Source organism: Mobula birostris, chromosome 5 (genome assembly GCF_030028105.1).
Source record: "Mobula birostris isolate sMobBir1 chromosome 5, sMobBir1.hap1, whole genome shotgun sequence".
In the NCBI taxonomy this organism is placed as follows: domain Eukaryota; kingdom Metazoa; phylum Chordata; class Chondrichthyes; order Myliobatiformes; family Myliobatidae; genus Mobula; species Mobula birostris.
Window position 1 is genome coordinate 117,916,527 of NC_092374.1, and position 21,979 is coordinate 117,938,505.

Consider the following 21,979-nt stretch of genomic DNA (forward strand, 5'->3'; position numbering starts at 1 on the left):
CTTCTTCACAATATGATGAGTCCAGAACAGGTCATCTGAGATAGTGACACCCAGGAAGTTAAAGTTACTGATCCTCCAATGATTACTGGCTCATTGGCTACTTGTTTCCCTCTCTTTAAGCCTACAATCTGTTCCTTGGTCTTATGGGCATTGAGTGATATGTTGTTATTATACACCTCAGCCAAGTTTTCAATCTCCTCCTGTATACTGATTCATCACCACCTTTGATACAGCCCACAACAGTGGTGTCATCAGAAAACTTGCAATTAGCCACACAGTCACAAGTATAAAGTGAGTAGAGCAAGGGACTAAGTAAACATCCCTGTGGTACTCCTGTGCTGATGGAGATTGTAAAGGAGATGTTTTGCCAGTCTGAATTGACTGGGGTTTACAAAGGAGGTGAATAAAATAAAATGGCCTGTTATCAGTTTCAAACTCTCTTATCATTAAAAAGGAAGTGGCATGACAGAAATTGGGAATACAGTTATTTTTGAACTGAAACTTACGTTTGAGTGAAACAAAAACTCACAGTATGTGTTTGAAATGATACTACAGAGAAACAAAAGAATCAGTATCATTTGAACAGAATGTCCAATCTCCATAAGGTTCATGTTTTTCAGACAGCACAGCTCAACATTTTTACTTACATTTTGCATTGGCATCTTATATAAAATAAAGAAATCCTTGAAAGCTAGGAAAACAGCTGTGAATCTAAACAAATGTTTTTCATTGAATCTTAACTCCATCATCACCATCATCATTATGTGCCATGCCATATGACCTGGGCAATCATGATCTCTCCATGACCATGATTGTTCATGGCAAATTTTTCTACAAGGGGGTGTCAGTGGTTGCATAACTAGGACTTGTGATCTGCACCAGATGCTCATATGACCATCTGCCACCTGCTTCCATGGCTTCATGTGACCCTGATCGGGGGAAGAGGGAGTTATGTAGGTACTATACCTTGCCCAAGGGTGACCTGCAGGTTAGCAGAGAGGAGTGCCTTACACCTCCCTTGGTTGAAATGTAACAGACAGGGTGGAGATATGTCTCGTAACTCCATACACCATGGTAAAACCCTCTCTTCTTTCAGTTATACGCTGTAAACCCATTTCTCCTCCTCATTTATGTCCACTCTGGCTTTCTTTCTTATGGGTTCCTAGACCTTGACCACAAGAAATTCTGCAGATGCTGGAAATCCAGAGTAACACAGGGAAATGCTGAAGGAACTCAGCAAGTAGCACCTATAGAAAGGGATAAAGTGTTGATGTTGCCATGGGGTGCCATGGTAACGTAACAGTTAGTGCAATGCTATTACAGATCAGGACATCAGAGTTAAGGAGTTCTATTCCTGCATCTTCTGTAAGCAAGTTTGTACATTCCTTCTCATGTGTGCATGGGTCTTCTCCAGCTTCTCCAGTTTCCTCCCACAGTCCAAAACAACACGGGTTAGTAGGCTAATTGGTCATTGTAAATTGTCCCATGATTAGGCTAGGGTTAAATCAATGGGTTGCAGGGTAGCGTGGTTCAAAGGGACAGAAGGCATTTTCCATGCTGCCTCTCTACATAAATAAAAAAGTAAAATTTTCACAGAAGGATAGTGGTCCAAAATGTCCACTCTTTATTCCTCTCCGTGGATGCTGTCTGAGCTGCCAAATCCCTTCATCATTTTGTGCGTGTCACTCTAATCCTTGACCAAGTTTACTGATTTATATATTTGCAACCAATTATTGCACACATATTTGATCACCTTTGAGGATCCACCTCTCTTGCTTTCTAGAAATAAAGTTCTGTAAAGGTCTGACCTTGTTTTGTAAGTGTTAATAACAGAGGATTTTGGAATGTTTCTGTTTCTACGTAAGCATGATAACGATGTCACATTTTTATTTTAAACCCAAAGGACAGAAAGTTGCTGCTCTGAATTTTTTCTGTGATCTTAAACTGAAAGGTGTTCTATATCCTCACCACTCAATTACAAGAAAACTCCTCACCTTATTTATTATTTTGTTTTACATGTTGTGCCCAAAGAAAATCACAAATTTTAGTTTATGTTATGTCTCAATTTTAAAGGAATGTAGTTTATATAAAAAGTAGTTCAATAAAATTTTATACCTCCAACTTCAGAAAGTTTTCCTTTGTAAATTTTATCCTCCACAACATCGGTCCAATAGAGAGAACTCTGATTGAAATGGAAGTCAATTGCTATCGTATTTCTCAAGCCAGGGACCAGTAAGTTATAGTCCTGCTTGTGAAGATCCAACCTTCGAATCTCGTGACGGATAGAAAAAATTATGTATGGCTCAAAAGGATCTATTGAAGAAAGCACATAGCTGAGATTATGATGTAGTTTCAAATAAATGTTAATATATGCAAAATATTAAGTTGCAGTGACCTACCTAAACTAATGCAACTAGAACCATCAGGGGCCAGCAACCATCCCTCATAACATGAGCACTTAATTGTCTTTTTGTGCTGCTCACACACTTGGCTGCACTTAAGATGTTTTTTGCAATAATCAAGAACAATGCAGGTTTTCTTGTCGGAGCTCAGCTGCATTCCTGTAGGGCAGGAGCACATAATCCCTTCCCCAGTCACATAGATACAGTGGTGACTGCATCCTCCATTATTCAAAGAGCACTCATCTGTGAACGAAAGAATTCAAATGATTTAACACCAACAATTACTTGGGATTTCATTAAATATCTTTTGGAGTTGACATTGTTTCCTACAATCATAGAGGATGGTAACAGAATGAGCTGAAATCTCAGAGTGAAAAGTCATATTGTTTCTTTTTGGGCTGCAGTTTAATCACATGGGATTACATTTACTATTTCTCCCAGCTTTTGTTGCAACTGAGGGATTGGAAAGATCTAAGAAATATCATTGCCTAGAAAAGAAGCAAAACAGAATGGTTTCTATTTTTGGAGATTTTGATTAAAATGATCCATCTCTTAGATTGAGGGGGATTCATGAGAAGGAAATGCTCTAATTCAGGGTCTCCCAACCTGAGATCCAAGGAACCATTGCTTAATGGCATTGGTCCATGGCATAAAAATGTTTGGGAGTCCCTGTTCTAGTGGAAGAAATTCAGTAAAACAGATTGTGTTTAATATCAAAATTGTAGAAAAATCTAATGATATTCAGGTAAGTGACAAGTGCAGAACTGCACAATGATATAACATAAAGAAGATTTATTGGCCCAGCATGGTTATATTGATTCTTCGGCAGAGCAATCAAATTAGGTCTACAGTCTGCGACTTTCCTTCAGTTAAACAAATATTCTCTTTGAAGTATTTATCCCATTCATTTTTGAAGATTGCTGCATAATTTGTTTATTCCCACTACACATTTGGATAGTCTATTCAAGATTCCAGAAAATTGCTGGATTTTCTTTTATATAATGAGTGTTTCTGAAGAAGTTCAGTAGTTGACAAGAGGATAAAAGGCATCAGTACAAAACTAGGTCAAGTGAAATATTTGCATCTTTAAGATGCTGCTTTGAAATTAAATCTCATTATTGTTGACTTCTCGGTTTGGTTTTAATCTTCTCCTTTCCATCTGCTGGCAGTAAAATATAGAATTTTAGTTTAGAGTCTGTCCAACCAGCTCTCTTCATCCACTTAATATGAGCATCTGCATCATCATCACCAGCTGAGTTATTATCCTATAAAACACATTCTCCCATCTCCTCTGCAATATTACTGATGCTGATTGCTGTCTTGATGGTAGCTCTCTTTTCTCTGAGTTAAAGCTAGTGAAGAGCTCTCAAAGTCCAACCCTGTGTTCCCTTCCTGAGAGGTGGAAACCAGTAAAGCCAGCCAACAGGGCTCTATTGTAGCTGTTTTGGCAATCCCCTGTACAGTGAATACAATAAATTACAGAAACACTGATGAACTTCAACCATACCATCGACTTTGGACAATGGGGGTGGATGGTCATCAGTAGCCTTTGCCTACTGAGAGCTATGGGCCCAGGAAGAAGGCATAAGCTACTGAAGACATCATCTCTTCCTTTCTCCCATCAGTGCATCACTGGTTTCACACATTTTTTTCATGCAATGCACCCATCGTCACTCAGCTAATAATAATCACAGGAATTAAGTGAATTAAGTTAAATTCATTCAAGAATTCAGATAGTCAAACAATTATCACTGCACAAGAATCAGAACTATATTTCATATCTTCCACAATCCTTGACAATTTTTCAACATTCATGATTCCAACCTTATTGTACCCCTCAGCCTGCAGCCTCAAGCACCATTGCAACACAAGGAAACAAAACCCAACATACATAAGAGGCACATATTTCTGTCATGAAAACTCTGCGTGTTGCCATCATGATCACGACACATTGGGTTCAAGGGTGGCTTTCATAGGGTCATGACATCCACCAAATTCTCCGACAGATTCCAAGAATACTGAGACAGGCAATAACTCACTAGTGGTTGTGGCAAATCTCAGTTACTGTCTTCTTCCTGAAGCCAGGTGTGTCATTAAATCATTTGAGGCGGAGATAGATTTTTGGGCAACGGGGGAATCAAGGATTATTGGGATCAATCATGAAAACAAATTCTGTGATCTTGACATTATATGGTGGTGCATGCTCTGTGAAGCTTGCCAATTGCCAGATGTTTAAATAACAAATACTCTTTTGAGATAAGAAAAATTGCTGCTCAAAAAAGGAGTTCAGAACTTTTTTGAGGGCAATTTATAATTCAAAGGAGAACATTAAACTAATAAGCTAATTTCATGAACTTGTTCGGACAAAAGGTTGCATCAGAGTTAACAGCCCAGGTCTGTGTGACAAGATCATAATGAAGAAAGATAGTACTGAAGATGCATTCAATCAATAATGTACTGGGTAGTACTACCTAGATCAGCAATCATGAACTGATCATGCATCATTTAGTAATTAAGATAAAGGGTAGGAGATATGAATATGGAGCTACTATGAAGACAAGCAAGCTACAAGCAAGCTACAGTCGGAGGAGAATCAATCTAGTCATTCAGTCAAACTTAAATTATCTGGATAGACAGGGTCTGATTAGGAACAGTCAACGTGGATGGGTGGTCATCAGTAGCCTTTGCCCCACTGAGAGCTATGGGCCCAGGAAGAAGGTAAAAGCTAGTGAAGACATCATCTCTTCCTTTCTCCCATCAATGCATCATTGGTTTCACATATTTTTTCATGCAATGCACCCTTCTTCACTCAGCTAATAATAATCACAAGGAATTAAATTAATTAAGTTAAATTCATTCAAGAACGCGGATTCTCAAACAATTATCACTGCACAATCAACGTGGATTTGTGTGTGGAAGGTTCTGTTTGACAAATCTTTATTGAATTTTTTGAAGAGGTTACTAGGAAAGTTGACGAGGGTAAAGCGGTGGATGTTGTCTACATGGGCTTCAGTAAGGCCTTTGACAAGGTTCCACACGGAAGGTTAGTTAGGAAGATTCAATCGTTAGGTATTAATACTGAAGAAGTAAAATGGATTCAACAGTGGCTGGATGGGAGACGCCAGAGGGTAGTGGTGGATAACTGTTTGTCAGATTGGAGGCCGGTGACTAGTGGTGTGCCTCAGGGATCTGTACTGGGTCCAATGTTGTTTGTCATATATATTAATGATCTGGATGATGGGGTGGTAAATTAGATTAGTAAGTATGCAGATGATATTAAGATAGGTGGAGTTGTGGATAATGAAGTAGGCTTTCAAAGCTTTCAGAAAGATTTAGGCCGGTTACAAGAGTGAGCTGAAAGATGGCAGATGGAGTTTAATGCTGATAAATGTGAGGTGCTACATTTTGGTAGGACTAATCAAAATAGGACATACATGGTAAATGGTAGGGCATTGAAGAATGCTGTAGAACAGAGGGATCTAGAAATAATGGTGCATAGTTCCCGAAGGTAGAATCTCATGTAGATAGGGTGGTGAGGAAAGCTTTTGGTATGCTGGCCTTTATTAATCAGAGCATTGAGTATAGGAGTTGGGATGTAATGTTGAAATTGTACAAGGCATTGGTGAGGCCAAAGTTAGAGTATTGTGTACAGTTCTGGTCACCGAATTATAGGAAAGATGTTAACAAAATAGAGAGAGTACAGAGAAGATTTACTAGAATGTTATCCGGGTTTCAGCACCTAAGTTACAGAGAAAGGTTGAACAAGTTGGGTCTTTATTCTTTGGAGCGTAGAATGTTGAGGGGGGACTTGATAGAGGTATTTAAAATTATGAGGGGGATAGATAGAGTTGATATGGATAGGCTTTTTCCATTGAGAGTAGGGGAGATAGAAGTGGTAGAGGCAGGTTCGATATTGTCATTTAAAGTAAAATTGGATAGCTATATGGACAGGAAAGGAATGGAGGGTTATGGGCTGAGTGCAGGTCGGTGGGACTAGATGAGAGTAAGCGTTTAGCACGGACTAGAAGGGCCGAGATGGCCTGTTTCCGTGCTGTAATTGTTATATGGTTATATGGTTATATAGACTGGCAGTGTTCCTCACTTGGTTGCTTATTGGACTGCTGTTCCCAGAAGACCCAATATGGACACATTCTTTAATTCAGGCTTCTTCTCTGCCACCTGCTCCACCTTCTGCTTGTGAATTTTCCTGTAGGATTTCACCTCATCCTTTGTAAATCCCATCAGAAACCTTGAAGAATGTACGATTCACCCGGATCCCTTAAGAACTTCAGGTGGTTAAAAAGGCATTACTTAAAAATGTAATCTCAACTGCGACCACAGAAATCCCAGTGGATTTTGAAGAGTGATGGCCTTTCATGCAGATCAATTACCAGAGTTCTTTCCAACAATGTCAACACCAAATCAATGACCAACAAACCTGCACATCATTATGGATCTCTTCAAATTACAAAATTAGATGATAGAGAGGACATGGGTTCTTTCGACTGCTCAATGGCACCTGCCATGCACACATTTTGAACATGATGCTGATTGGATCATCATATCAAATTTAGTACTACTGCTGGCAAATTATCAGATTTAAGGATTAATGTTTTCCTGCTATGTGAAAATTCTGGACTTGATGCTAGATTAACAATTGATAAGAACCACACACACAAAATTGGAAGTAAACATGCTATGTTGTATCACAAAAAACATTGTAATCTTCCATTTCTTGATAAGAAAATTTAATCTTAGTTGTTGGGGGTGAATAGAATTGACCATTTTCAGAGACTGTTCATTTCATTTTTCACTTTTCACGTAGTCAAATACTTATTTTTATTACAATGTTTATTACAAGATGTATGGCACAGTATTATTTTTGGATTTCAAATATGGACCTTTGATTATATGAAACAGCTTGAATTTACCTACCAATTGATTTCAGGTATACACACACACTCAGAGTTATAAATACTAATTATTCTGAGTTCGTAGCCATTATAAATACGTGCACCACACTTGATGCTCAACTCAATGAATAGTTTGAAGCCATTCTGCATTAGTGCTCAAAGCAGAGATTGAAAAAATAATAAGAATCATAAATTATTGGTAAGCAATTTTACTTCTGAGAATTTCAAGCATTGCTACATTTCAAATCTGAAGAACCTACCACAAAGTGGACTCTCATCAGTGCCATCTGGACACTCCTCTTTCCCATTGCAAAACTTTTCTGGCAGAAGGCAAATCGATGTATTTCCAGAGCACGGATAGGATGGTGGTTTACATGCAACTGCGCCACAGTTCTCTTCATCAGAGTGGTCTTCACAATCACCCTCTCCATCACAAACCCATGTTATATTGATGCATCTTCCTTTGGATGGCAAATTACAAAAAAAGTCAATGTGAGCATTTAACTTCAATGTTTACCAAAAAATGTACAAATGATGACGAATTATACTTTAGATTGACAAATAGAATACAATATATAACTACACTAGACAACAATGATATTACTGCTTGAATATTTTTAGTTGTTTCTTATGGATTTTAGGCTGCTGATCATAACAATCATTGTGAAATTTCCCTATCATGCACTATTTTTTAAAAAAATTGCCTATATTTGTTATTTCAATTCACAGCTCAAGTCAGAATAACTAATGCCAAGATTAAAGAAGGCATTTTGATTGGTCCACAAATCAAACAGGTCATCAATGACAGGCAATTCAAAGAACTTCTAGTGGGACCAGCAAAAATCACATAGAAGCATTCAAAGATGTTGTTGAAAATTTTTGTGGCAACTACAGAGCACAAAACTACAAAACCATGAAGTGTAAAGTCACTAAAGATTCATTTTCTGCATTCTCATTTAATCTTCTTTTCTGCAAATCTTGGTGCTGCTAGTGACAAGCATGGTGAAAGTTTTCACCAGGACATTGCGGTCATGGAGAAACAATGTCAGAGCAAATAGAATCCATTGATGCTGGCTGAATATTGTTGGGCACTGAAGTGAGAACCTCAGGCATTGAGTACAAAAGAAAACATTTCTAGCTGAGTTGAACAATTGCGAAGTGTCAGCACTGTCATGCAATTAAATGCAATATATTCAATAAAAGTTAGTTTCTTGCTTCTTCAAATTCCTACGTAATACAAGTAGTCAGAAATTATCTTTGTGTTCAGCTTCAAGCTGTCTGTTATAAACAAAAAAAATATGAGGGAGCACCGCTTTGAAAAAAATTGCTGTCCAGTGATTTGTGGATGCAGATCCCACTGCATTATAGGTTAATATCGTTTGATGCTCCCAAATATGGTGCACTGTTTCCTTATTGGGTGGTACTATGATAAGTTTTAAATGCAGGGAGTGTGGAAGCAAAATGGTTTAAGTTGCTGGACTTATATCCAGAATTACGAAAATCTGATCCAGAGTAAGAATTAGAATTCAATCATTATTTCAAATAATTAAATAAATTTGGAATAAAAAATTTAGTTCTCTATAGATGGCTATGGAATTTCCAGAGTGTATGATGGTTTTCTCAACATCATTTACCCCAACACTGAAATGAGTACTTACTATCCTAGAGTCCTTAAAAGTGAGTTCATAGGTTGTGGAATCAGTTCAGTGTAGGGGTAAGTGAAGTTTTCCAGTCTAGCTCGAGAGCCTTTTGATTGAAGGTTAATAACTGATCCTGAAAATGGTGGTGCGAGACTTAAGGCTCCTCTACCTCCTTTCCGATGACAGAAGTGAGAAGAGCGCATGGTCTGGATGGTGGGGGTCCTTGATGCTGAATTCTGCTTTCCTGCGACAGTGCTCCTTGTAGATATGCTCAGCGGTGGGGAGGTGTTACCTGTGATGGACTGGGTGTACCCATTAGTTTTTGTAGCTATTTTCCTTGTTCAAGAGCATTGGTGTTTCTGTGCCAGTTAGTATACTCTCCTCATCAAAAAGGCGCTGGTGAAACATGGCAATATTTTGTGGGAAGCTTAACAAAACTTCTAAATATACTTCTGAATTTGATTAGAAAACAATATTGGAGAAAAATCTGCTGTCATTCCCAATTACATAAAGCCTCTGGGGTGAGGAAGAGCAGGAAGTTTGTGGACTCTGTACACTGAACAATGAACATAAATTACCTCAGTACTAATGCACCACAGTGATAGTAAAAACTGTATAAATTAAGTTCTTTCCCAGTCTAATATGCAATAATTGTACTAACTTAAAACGCATAAATCCTTCACAGAGCACAAACATAATTAAAATACATGTTAAACTTAGCATTGTGCAGGGAGATTCTGACATTTATGTCAAATAAAAATAATGTCCCAGGGAAGAATATGGCACTGTTCCAAGGTAATTGGTATTGCTGTCACTGTAGCTTCTGAGCGTTTAATTTTTTATGTTGATTGAGAGGTCTTAGGCATAAATCAGTTACTCAGTTTTACTGTGTTTAATGAAAATAAAATATGCTTTCCCAACAAAACATTGTTTCTCCACATTGAAATCTTAAATTTATCGATACTGTACATAGTTTTTCATAGGATAGAGTACATTATCATTACTTTCACCTCTGTTGCTCGACACCTCCTGCCTTTCATTGCTGGTCTTATCATTTCAGAATTTGGATTCAATAACCTTGCCAAGAAACAGTTCTGAGAATACTTCCAGTCATTTCCATGGCATGCCATTTTTTTTTATTATTTTGTGATACTTTTCAGTGCCTTGTCTTTTAAATTATAATAGACAGGTCCTCCCCAGATTATGAATGGTACAGACCAGAAATGCAAATAAGCGTTGTGGAGACCAGTGGGATGTATTTGCCGGCGGCTGCAGGATTGCAGGCATTTCAGCCTTATGGGAACTTGGTTTGTGATTGTAATTCCAAATTATTCATAGGAATGGAACTCTACCCTAGCCTCGGGGGGTTCTGTAAATTCTTCTGGGACAGAGTGATGGAGGAGTAGCGACACTTCATACCCCTTGAGGTTCTGTGTTGGTTAGGGTTGAGCATGGATGTTGAATCCCAGCGATCTGCGTGATACACAAGCCAGGGTAGTATGATATGGAGAACATGCTGCTGCAGCAAGCTCCCCCACTCAATGCAGCTAATGAATCCAAAGGAACGACAGAGACTGATACAGTTTGGCACAGGTTGCATCATTGGAATTGCCAGTCAGTGTTGAACTCAACATAAGACTGTCTCATGACTCCAAATTATTAAAAATCCAGTATGTTTAATATTAAGGCCAGGAAATTAGAACAACATGCATTTTGTTTATTGTAGCATTAGGATTACATACTTCAACTTCAATTAGAAGATATTCATATGTCAAAAATATTGCAGGCTGTTTTCTTTAAAAGAGGCATAACATTCAGTGACTGTAATATATAGTAACTTTGCCAAGAAGTCACAATTCTTGTGTAATTTGGCAGAAATTCTTTTAGGCTAAACAATCCAGATAGTGTTCCGGTGTTTGGATGTTATTTCACTGCATCACATTACCTTACCAAACACATCTTGTTGTGCCTAAAGCATACATGGTGGTGGCATCCATTAGTCTCACGAGACCATGGATCTGCACCTGGAAAGCCTTGCTTCAGTCTGTGTTAGAGCAGCGTCTGTTGTGGCTGTAGAGGCCCAAACGGGAGCGACAGTCTTGGCTGCATCGACTGCACTTGAAGGCGCTGTCCTCCAGTGTTGTCTTGGTGCTGTTTTCCTGATGAGTGCGCTCTTCTTCAGCAGCAAGCCTCAGCTTCTCTTCTCCTGTTTTTAGACCTCTGCATAGTTCCAGCCTCCAGTGAGAGCGATCGCCTGCGATGTCCTCCCACCTCTCGATATTCATTTTCAGTGACTTCATGTCTCTCTTGCAAACGTCTTTAAAACAAAGATGGGGTCACCCTTGTGCTCCCTTGCCGGAGGCCAGTTCCCCATACAGCAGGTCTTTCGGGATCCTCCCATCTGACACGCGGTGTACATGGCCCAGCCGGTGGAGACGGCATTTTTGGAGCAGGGTGAAGAGGCTGGGTATCTGAGCACAGACCAGAACCTCATTGTTGGTGACTTGGTCAGTCCTTGTTATGTCCAGGATGCGTCTCAGGCCGTGAAGGTGGATGGCGTTGGGAGTAGATAGAGTAGAGAGTAGAGAGAGTTGTAGTAGAGGCTCCAGATCTCACAGACGTAAAGCAGTGTGTTGAGGATGCAGGCCCTGTAGACTGCAACCTTGGTGTGCGTCGTCAGCTTTCTGTTCTCCCAGACTCTCTTTGTCAGCCTGGCGAATGTTGAGGCTGCTCGTCCGATCGTCTGTTGATCTCGGGGTCTAAGGAGAGGCTGTCCGTGATGGTGGAGCCAAGGTATGTGAACTTGTGAACTATCTCCAGCTCGTAGTTGTTGATGGTAATGGCAGGGGGGTGCTCAATGCCTTGGCCCAACACATTGGTTTTCTTCAGGCTGATGGTCAAGCTGAAGTCCCGGCAGGCTCTTGAGAAGCTGTCCATGAGGCGTTGCAGTTGCTCTTCAGAGTGTGTTGCCAGTGCCACATTGTCTGCAAACAGCATGTCCCTGATGAGTACTTCATGAACCTTGGTTTTTGCCCTCAGCCGGGACAGACTGAACAGCCTCCCGCCCGATCTGGTGTGGAGGTCGACACCATCAGTTGATGTTCCAAAGGTGTGCTTCAGCATGACTGCGAAGAAGATACCAAACAGGGTGGGGGCAAGCACACAGCCCTGCTTCACACCGCTGCAGATGTTGAAGGCCTCCAAAGAAGAGCCGTCAAACTGAACAACGCCCTTCATGGCGAGGATTTTGAACAGGCCGTCTCTGCTCACAAAGTCGAAGGCCTTCGTAAGGTCAATGAAAACGTCGTAGAGTGGTTGTCTTTGCTCTCTGCATTTCTCTTGTAGCTGTCGAAGGGAGAAGATCATGTTGATTGTGAAGCGTTCTGACCTGAAACCGCACTGAGACTCAGGATATACCCTTTCGACTATTTTCTGCAGTCTGTTCAGGACCACGTGGCGAAGAACTTCCCAATGATGCTCAGCAAGGAGATTCCCCTGTAGCTGTTACAGTCGCTTCTGTCCCCTTTGTTCTTATATATGGTGACAATATTGCAGTCTCTCATGTCTTGCGGCACTGCTCCCTCTGTCCAGCACTGGCACAGTAGTTCATGCAGGTGGTTTAGCAGGATGCCCTTTGCACATTTGATGGCCTCTGGTGGAATGCCATCCAATCCTGGTGCCTTCCCAGTTGGCAGGCTGTCGATGGCTTTACTCAGCTCTTCCGCAGTCGGCAATGCATCAAGTTCCTCCATGACAGGCAGGCATTCCACGGCATCTAGCGCGCTGTCCGAGATGTTGTTTTCTCTGGAGAAGAGTTCAGAGTAATGCTCCACCCATCTCTCCATCTGCTTGCCTTTGTCATTGAAGGTCTCGCCTGTTATGGTTTTCAATGGTGCTGTCTAGCTCTGGTTTGGCCGGATGGCTTTCTTGATCCCCTCGTACACTCTACAGATGTTGCCTGTGTCAAATGATGACTGAATGCTTTTGCATAGTTGAAGCCAGTAGTCATTTGCACAGCGTCTAGTTGTTTCCTGGGTCTTGCTTCTTGCTATCCTTAGCACTTGCACTGTTGCCTGAGTGGGGTAGTGTTTGTGCTCTAGTAGTGCAACACGTTTCACCTCAATGACAGTGGTGAGCTTACTTGAGCTCTCTTCAAACCAGTCCTAAAGCATAAACTTCATTTAAATACATATTGCACCCCTTCCACCATGCAAAAGATACACTCCTACCTCGCACATCTTGTTACCCAGATAGAAACTTCCAAACCTGATATCCTGATCACCAAAAAGATGAGATAAAGGGAAAACATGGGAATGTCATCACCTATAGGTTCCCTCCCAGTCACAAAGCATCCATACTTTGAAATACATCTCTATTCTTTTGAAATTCCTAGAGCTCAGTTGTTGTCAAGATCTGAGAACTCTCTGCTCTATAATAATGCAGGAGCACTTTCATCAGAAAGGTTGTAGCAGTCTTCCCAGAACTTCTCAAAGGCTACAAAAGATAGGCAATAGATACTAAACTTTCTGCAATGTCTGGTTCAATTTATGAATAAATCACAGATATGTGTTCCATTAATTGATTATTACAAAAATATGGTTCTCTTCTAAGGATTCAAGTTTGCTGAATTCTTAATTCATCACTGATGAAATACTGTCCAATATTCCAAGGTGGGTGTTGGGTAATCTTTAATTGCTAAGCAAGCTAAGCTTAGGTTCAAAAGTCCATTTACAAATAATTGTAAATCGATAGAATGGTAGCTGTTGAGGGGTAATTATAATTCTTTTGTATAAACAAAGAATGAAACAGCTCAGAGGGTTAATTTCTATAGGAATATATATATAGAAAGCATGGTAATTTGCAGTCAATCATGAAGAGTGTATACGCAAATGAAATGGGATATGTAGAAATGGAGGGAGGGGGAGAAAGACATGAAATCTCCCTTAGACCATATAGAAACCATTGGACACCACAAATGCAATATAACAAAAACAAGGTGTGTGATGGGAACTGCTGCCACAATGGTGAATAACCAGGAATGAGAATGTCCCCTCACACAAATACGCACACGTTTACATTAAGAGTAGCGGAGACCACAATATTTCTCATTGTGGGTAATGAAGAGGTCAAAACAGTTTTGTTCTTGGAATTTCTACCTTTAATGTCTTTCTTTTTCCTTTTGAAGGTGGATGGGTTTCTATCGAACACCCTGACCTAGAGCTATATTCAAAGTCAATTCGTTGCGGCAATGGGACCCACTCCCAGGGTTCACCAACCCAAGACCTCCCAAGAATATGGCCTAGAAGACAAACATGCTTTTGGAGTTCTAAGGCTTTGCCGTCCTGAGGATGAGCCGATTCTATCTTGATGCCACAGACTGAAGCTTTGCAGGAGAAAGTGGAACATCAGGAACAGCGGGTCAGCTGTTGGTGGCTCTGTACTCAGATTGTGATCTCTCTCTTTCTCTTACTGGAGGGGGAGAGCTTGTTGTGAATTCTGGAGTCGGAAAACTTGGTGGAAAAAAATTCAAACACTAGACTCTGTGGTATGTCGAATTGGCAGGTGAACAATTAGTTGTTGTACTATTGATCATAATCTTTCTTGGGGCCTTTGCTATTGCTTGTTTGGTGTTGATCCTTTTTTTTACTGAAGTAAGTGGGCGAGGGGGAGTGCCATTGCTTTACTGCTGCTTGTGCATGGGAGGGGGCAGTAGGGGGGCTTTGAGGTTCTAATATTTTAATGTCACTCATTCTTTGGAGTACTTTACTGTTTTTGTGGATGTCTGTGAAGAACAAGAATTTCGGATTGTATATTGTGTACATTCTCTGATATTAAATGACACTATTGAATAGCACAATAGTTCACATGGTGACCGTGTACATTCAACTCTGATGAATGGAGCATTCACAAAGCACAAGTAGAGTACAGTGAAGCCAACAGTAACTGATAATAAGCACACTTTTATTTGATTGCTTCTGTGCTGCTAGGAGAATCATGCTTCTGAGAAGTATAAAAATGCCAAACACTGTACAATAGGGAAGAAAATGTGAGTGGTTCATTTAGCCACAATAGTATCATCACTTTTGTTTAATTTTCTTCTACATTGCAACAATTAATAACGTTAAAACACAACTATGAATTTTTGGGATATTATTATTTCTGTCAGGCATGTAAGGGCTGCTGTTAAACAAAATGTTACAATTTAATATTATTTGCTATTCTGTAATATTAGTAGATTCCTTGTGAACTTAAAAATTACTCAATATATGCAACTATGACTTCCTCTGTCAGATCATCCTGGATGCTTTAACACTGACAGAATACTTTAGAAGAGCAGTCACTGTTTAAACAGTTCTTACTAATGGCATACAAATATTTGAAATACTACAGTGCATTAAAATTGATCATTGTGCTGATAATACTGTTTTTTCCCCTTAATTCACACCAGGCACAGGAATAACGAATGTCCAACAGTTCCTTTTCCCAGGAAAATATTGAGATGCAGCATGACTCTGTTTGAAGAGTAAGACAATGAAATCATTAAAAGCTCCAAGCTCTCCACTACAAGAACACAAATGGATCTTGAATCTGGCACTACTTAAAAAAAAATACACGTTCACCATTCAAAATGGCATTAAGCTGCTTGGCCCTAACTTTATATCAGATGTCAACAGGGAACTAAATCCGTCTATGGTTTCTGTCTCGAATGATGAAATATCAAGTGTAGCATATCTAGACATTTATTTCTCTGACTCACTCGAGCAACAGCAGGAAGTTAAACATGATTTCTATAAGAGGCAAGCTGTCAAATGTCTACAATCTAATCAATTGCCTCTGGGGACCTAATAATATGGAATCAAGCTCAAGCACATATCATGTTATTGGTAAGGGTGGAAATCAAAGGGAGAATGCATATGCTTTGATAGAAGACTTTTGAAACATCTAAGTATATACATTCTTACATTGGATTAATATTTATTGACTACACATTGGCCTTCAATACTATTCATCATCATCATCATCATCATCGTCATCAGGTGCCATGCCCAGTTTGAGTTTTGCCTGCCATGGCCCACATACTCCTGTTTCGGGTCAAGTGGATCAATTAATTGGTATTCATTTCCAGTTCTCTGGCTGCTGTCTCCATCATCATTTGTCTTTGCCTTCCTCTTGCTTTCTTCCCTTCAATCTTTCCCATAATTACTGTGCATTCTAATTCCTCGTTCCTAATCACATGTCCAATGAAGTCATGTTGCCTTTTCATGATCTCATACATTATTTCTCTTTTTATGCTTGCTCTGTTCATGACATCCTCATTAGATATTCATTTCATACATGATATTCTTTGCATCGTCCTCAAAAACCACATCTCTGCTGCTTTATTTCGTTTCCTCATGTCACTAGATATTGTCCAACATTCTGAGCCATATAGCATAACTGGATAAACATAACATTTCAGTACTCTGAGGTGGGTTGTCATGCCTAGTTTAGTGTTGGTCAGTATACCCTTCATTCTTGTAAAGATGCCTTTTGCCATCTCTATTCTTCTTTCGGTGTCCATATCGCACCTGCCATCTGATGTCATCCAGCTTCCTAAGTAGCAAAAGTTCAGTACTTGTTTTATGTCTTCCCCATTTATTCTCAGCCTACAGATAGGATTCTCCTTCTTTTGGATATCACCATACATTCTGTCTTTTTGCAATTGATAGATAGACCCATTTTTGCATTTTCTTCAACAACCATATCGATTAAGTTTTGTAGTTCTTCCTCTGTACTTACAATTAACACAGTGTCATCCGCATATCTAAAATTATTGATGTTTTCACCGTCAAGTTTGATTCCCAAAATGTCTCTTATTTTTTTGAAATATTGTTTCACTGTACACGTTAAACAAATCAGGGGAGAAAACATACCCTTGTCTAATGTCCCTCTTGATTTTCATAAACTGACTCACTTCTCCATCTATTTTTACAGCAGTAATTTGTTCCCAGTACAAACTTCTGATTAGGTGGAGGTCTTTCAAATCTAGATCTAGAGTTTCCTGTAATATTTCGAATGACTTATTGTGCTTCACTTTATCAAATGCTTTTGTGTAGTCGTACGGAATATGTCAGAATAGAAATAAAACACTAATTTATTCTTGTGGAACATCCCATACTAATGGAGTAGGAATTTTTATGGATGAAAACATGGCAAGAAGTGTTTTAGGGTTGGGCAATATCAGAAAGGGTGCTCCTTGTTAAATTCAGAGAACTAATACTATTACTCCAAAAAAATCATCTCCAAATTCCAAGACCCATGCTTTGAACACCCCTTTGCAACTGGATCCTTGACTTCCTGACCAACAGACAACTATAAAAAAGAATAAGCAGTAATTCCTCCTTCACAATTACCCTCACTGCTCACTCCAGTGTACCACAAGGTTGTGTCTTCAGCTCTAAACACTCTTCACCCTATACACTCATGACTGTGTAGTCAAATTCTACTCTTACTCCATTTACAAGTTGGCAGATGACACCAGTGTAAATGGGCCAGATCCCAAACAATGATAAGAAGAAATACAAGAAGGACGTAGAGAGCTAAATAGGATGGTGTCAAGAACACAACCTCTCCCTCCATATCCACAAAATAAAGGAACTGGCCATTGACTTCAGGAAGTAGGGAAGAGTGAACATCCTTGTCTGTATCAATAGTGTTGAGCTGGAGATAGTTGAGAACTTCAAGTTCCCAGGTGTAAATATCACTAATAATGTTTCCATCCACATGGATACTATGGCCAAAAAGGCATATCAACTTCTCTAATTCTTCAAAAGGCTAACAAAGTTCAGCACGGCCCAAGTCTCCTAACAAGCAGGAAGTAACCAGCGGGGTGGACAAAGGAGAGGCAGTAGATGTCATTCTCTTGGATTTTCAGAAGGCATTTGATAAGGTGCCACACATGAGGCTGGTTTACAAGATAAAGTCCCATGACATTATAGAAAATCTACTGGCATGGATAACAGAATGGCTGACAGGCAGGAGGCAGTGAGTGGGAATAAAAAGGGCCTTTTCTGGTTGGCTGCTAGTGACCAGTGGTGTTCCTCTGGGGTCAGTATTTATTGGGACTGTTTACATAATGGACTTGATGACTTTGTGCCAAAGTTTGTGGATGATAAAAAGATTGTTGGAGGGCTAGGTAGTGCTGAGGAAGCAATGTGATTGCAGAAGGATGTAGACAAATTAGAAATATGGACAAAAATGTGGCAGATGGAATATAATGTTGGGAAATGTATGATAATGAGTTTTGGTAAAAGGAAAAAAAGTGCAGGCGACTACCTAAATGGGAAGAAAATTCAAATATCAGAGGTGCAAAGAGACTTCATTTACAAAGAAGTCCTCCGGCAAGACTCCCGAAGGGTTAATTGGCAGGTTGAGTCAGTGGTAGAGAAGGCAAATACGATGTTGTCATTCATTTCAAGGGGAATAGAATATAAAAACAAGGAGAAAATTCTAAGGCCTTATAAGACACTGGTCAGGCATTTTGAGCATTGTCAACGGTTTTGGGCCCCATATCTCAGAAAGGATGTGTTGTCATTGGAAAGAGCCCAGAGGTGGTTCACAACAATAATTCCGTGAATGAAGGATTTACATATGAGGAGCATTTGACAACTTTGTGCCCATACTCATTGGAATTTAGAAGAATGCGGGGGATCTCATTGAAACCTACCAAACATTGAAAGGACTGGATAAGGTGTATGTGGTGAGGATGTTGCCTATGGTAGGGGTGTCCAGACCTAGAGGGCACAGCCTCAAAATTGAGGGGCAGCCCCTTAGAACAAGGTAAGGAGGAATTTTTTTAGCTAGAGAGTAATGAATCTGTGGAATGCTTTGCCACAGACAGCTGTGGAAGCCAAGGCTGTGGGCATATTTAAAGTGAAAATTGATAGCTTCCTGATTGGTCAGGGCATCAAAGGTTATGACAAGAAGGCAGATGTATGGGTTTGAGTGAGATTTGGGATCAGCCATGATGGAATGGCAGAGCAGACTTGCTGGGCTGAATGGCCTAATTCTGCTCCTATGTCTTAAGGTCTTATAGTCTGAACCACTTTCACAGAAGCATCACAGAAAACAATTGATTTGGATTCATCACAGCTTGGTATGGCAACCGCTCTGCCCAAGACCGCAAGAAATTTCAGAGAGATGTAAACACAGCTCATTCCATCATGCAAGCCTTCCTTTTCTCTACTGACTCTATCTACACTTCCTACGCCCTGGGAAGGCAGCCAATGTAGTCAAGAACCTCTCCCATCCTGTTACTCTCTCTTCTCATCCCTTCCATGGGGCAGGATCTATAGAAGTTTGGTAGAACAAAGCATCAAGTTCAAGGGCAACTTCTCTCTCTCTCTCTCCCTGGCTATCCATCCCATAGGATGATGATGGTTCCTTTCAGTCAGTTAATATCGGATACCCCACTCCTCAGAAAGGAACAACGTGTGCGTGAATGGAATTAGGTGAATAGGGAGTTGCACAGGTCCATCCCCTCCCTCTCAACATTCCCTCCCGGATCCAGCGGCATGGTAGGGTCCAAGATGGCTGGGGGAAGTTCTGTTGCAGTGAATAGCCAGACCAAGCTTTGATGCAAGGGATGCCCTTTCCGTGCTTCATGGCACATGTTTGCTAGATGGCTGTTGACCCTATGAGAGGGTTCATCAGCCCTTTAATGGATCTTGTTTTTCATCCTGCAGGGTGTCTAGCCACCCTCCTTACCAGGTAAGCCTTTTGGGGGAGCCAGTTTAGTCGCCGACCAACCGACCATGCAACAGGTAGTACTGGGTTACATCATACCAGTAGCACTCAGACGAGTGACCTGACAACCTCTAAGGGTAACTTCTAACCCACTGTTAGCAAACTGTTGAATGAACTTGTTGTTTGCTAAAAGATGATCTCCTAATCTACTTCATCTTGATCTTTGCAGTTTATCGACCTGTACTACACTTTCTTTGTAATTGTAACACTATATTCTGCACTGTTTTCCTTTCACTACCTCATTGTCATTGTGTATGGAATGATTTGTCTGAATGGGACACAGACAAAGGTTTTTCACTGTATCTTGATACAATCGACATTTATAAACCAACTCTTAAGTCTAATTCTTGGAAGTGTTTTTGGGGCCAGTTCTATGTTCCCGTGTCTGCTACTTGAGTTACCTTCTTTATGTCTGAAGACTGGATTAGATCTTAAAGCTTAATCTATGTGTCTAAAATTGACTCCAGAGACTAGTGGCTCTTATTGTCCGAAATTTAGAAACAGCAAGGTTGAGGCAGAAAATGATATTTTCTTCTCTTCTTTAAATGCCATTAACTTGGTTACCACCAGAAAAGTCGATTTAAAAGTAAGCCCAATTACTTGAGGAAAAGCCAAGGAGTTTAAAGTAACCCGCAACCTTGGTCTGCATTCTTGCTGGACTGGCAGCTTGACTTTAAAAACTATAAATAATTAAATAAAAAAAAAAAAAAAAAACAACAAACATGAACTATAGGAAACACTCATTTAGTTAGCATTTGTGCTGAAAGAAAGCATAATTAATATTTCAGGTCAATTATTTTTCATTGGAACCCATAAAAATGTTTTGATAAAATATCTTTGACCCTATACTATAGTCCTGATCTGAAATGTCTCTCTCCACAACTCATTCTTGCCTCACTGAGTACCTACAGAAATTATGTGAAATTATTTTTGTTTTGATCATAACTTTTAAAAATATTGTTCACCTTCTCCTATTCAAACTAGTTATAGCCTATCTGTGAAATGAAGGCACATAAGCAGAAAATATGGATAGTTTGCAGAAAACCACTACATAAAGAGTAGTATCTAGACAGTGTGCCTAAACATGTTCATATTACAGTTTAGCAGGTTGGTTGTACTTATTATTTTTCTAACATGCAAATGCTTAGTCTATAACTCGTAAAAAATGTGCTCTTCTTTTTGGTTATGATTTTGCAACAATTTATAGTGTAGTCAGGGTGTAATAAATTGTTTGCTTCACTGACTTTCAAAGTCAAGTGAGATGCCCAAAGGCACAAGTATAATCAATAAATATAGTAATAAGCTCATGCTTGGGAACCTTTCAAATTGCCAATATAAAGGGAAGTCAAAAATACCCTCCAGCCAAAGGGCTGAAGGCATATCTAGGGGCATAGACTCCATCAGGGAAATAAGAAAACAATCAGACCTGAAAAAAAAAATCAAAGTTTCCCAACTTTGTTTGATAGAATGCAGAACAACTCCAAGCCTTCATTTTGGCTTCAGTGCACTCCAGAATGGCATGTAATAAATGTGTTAATGACTTCCATGCCTTCCATCCCATATATATTCAAGACAATGCATGTGGCTTTGGGTCATATTTTGCATCTGCATTTTCATGTCTGTTTGGTCTAGTTCAGTGACTTTTCAAACTTCAAAACCTCAAAATAACTTCACATAACTCCAAGTAAAATTGTAACATGGAGTTGAAAATGTTTTAGCCTTAAAAGGAGCAATTTTGAATAATTTTTGGATGTCTTAGCATGTGTCAGGAAATTCAATCTTTGACTTTGCGGTGGAATTTTTATTTGCTCTACTGATTTCCTTTGGCATGGAGCTCCTATAAATGGCATTGACAGTGATGCAATAGGTGAAATTCTTCTTCAATGAGAGATAATCAAACACACTATTCTGCAAACCAATTACTCTTACTTCCTCACAGAACAACTAGTTTGTGTTTCCTGAAATCATGATGCTTAAAGGATCGGCACTCAAACTATATATATATTTTTGTGTGCTCTAAAGGATTTGTGGCTTCCACCAGCATCAAAGCGCATTAAATGTATTGAGGTCAGGTTTACAGTTATTCAACTGCCTAGCTTCATAATCATTCCAGGTTGCTTCTGCTTATCTTCACCACATCTCATAGTTTACTCCTCGTTGCATTTATAGAGGTCACCCAGTCTCCATGCTCAAAGAAAAGAAACTCAATTTACAGTATATTTTGGAGGAAAGTATAGGG

General features: G+C 39.7%; 1 protein-coding gene across 1 annotated transcript in view; it reads right to left on the reverse strand.

Annotated features, from left to right (window-relative positions):
• LOC140197951 (low-density lipoprotein receptor-related protein 1-like) overlaps nt 1-21,979 on the reverse strand; it is a 2,495,129-nt gene that overhangs the window by 787,184 nt on the left and 1,685,966 nt on the right. The window contains exons 23-25 of the mRNA XM_072258609.1: nt 7,576-7,776; nt 2,400-2,645; nt 2,116-2,313 (exon numbers count right to left, since the gene is read on the reverse strand). Coding sequence (XP_072114710.1) covers nt 2,116-2,313; nt 2,400-2,645; nt 7,576-7,776 — 645 coding nt within the window. The remainder of the gene's footprint in view (nt 1-2,115; nt 2,314-2,399; nt 2,646-7,575; nt 7,777-21,979) is intronic.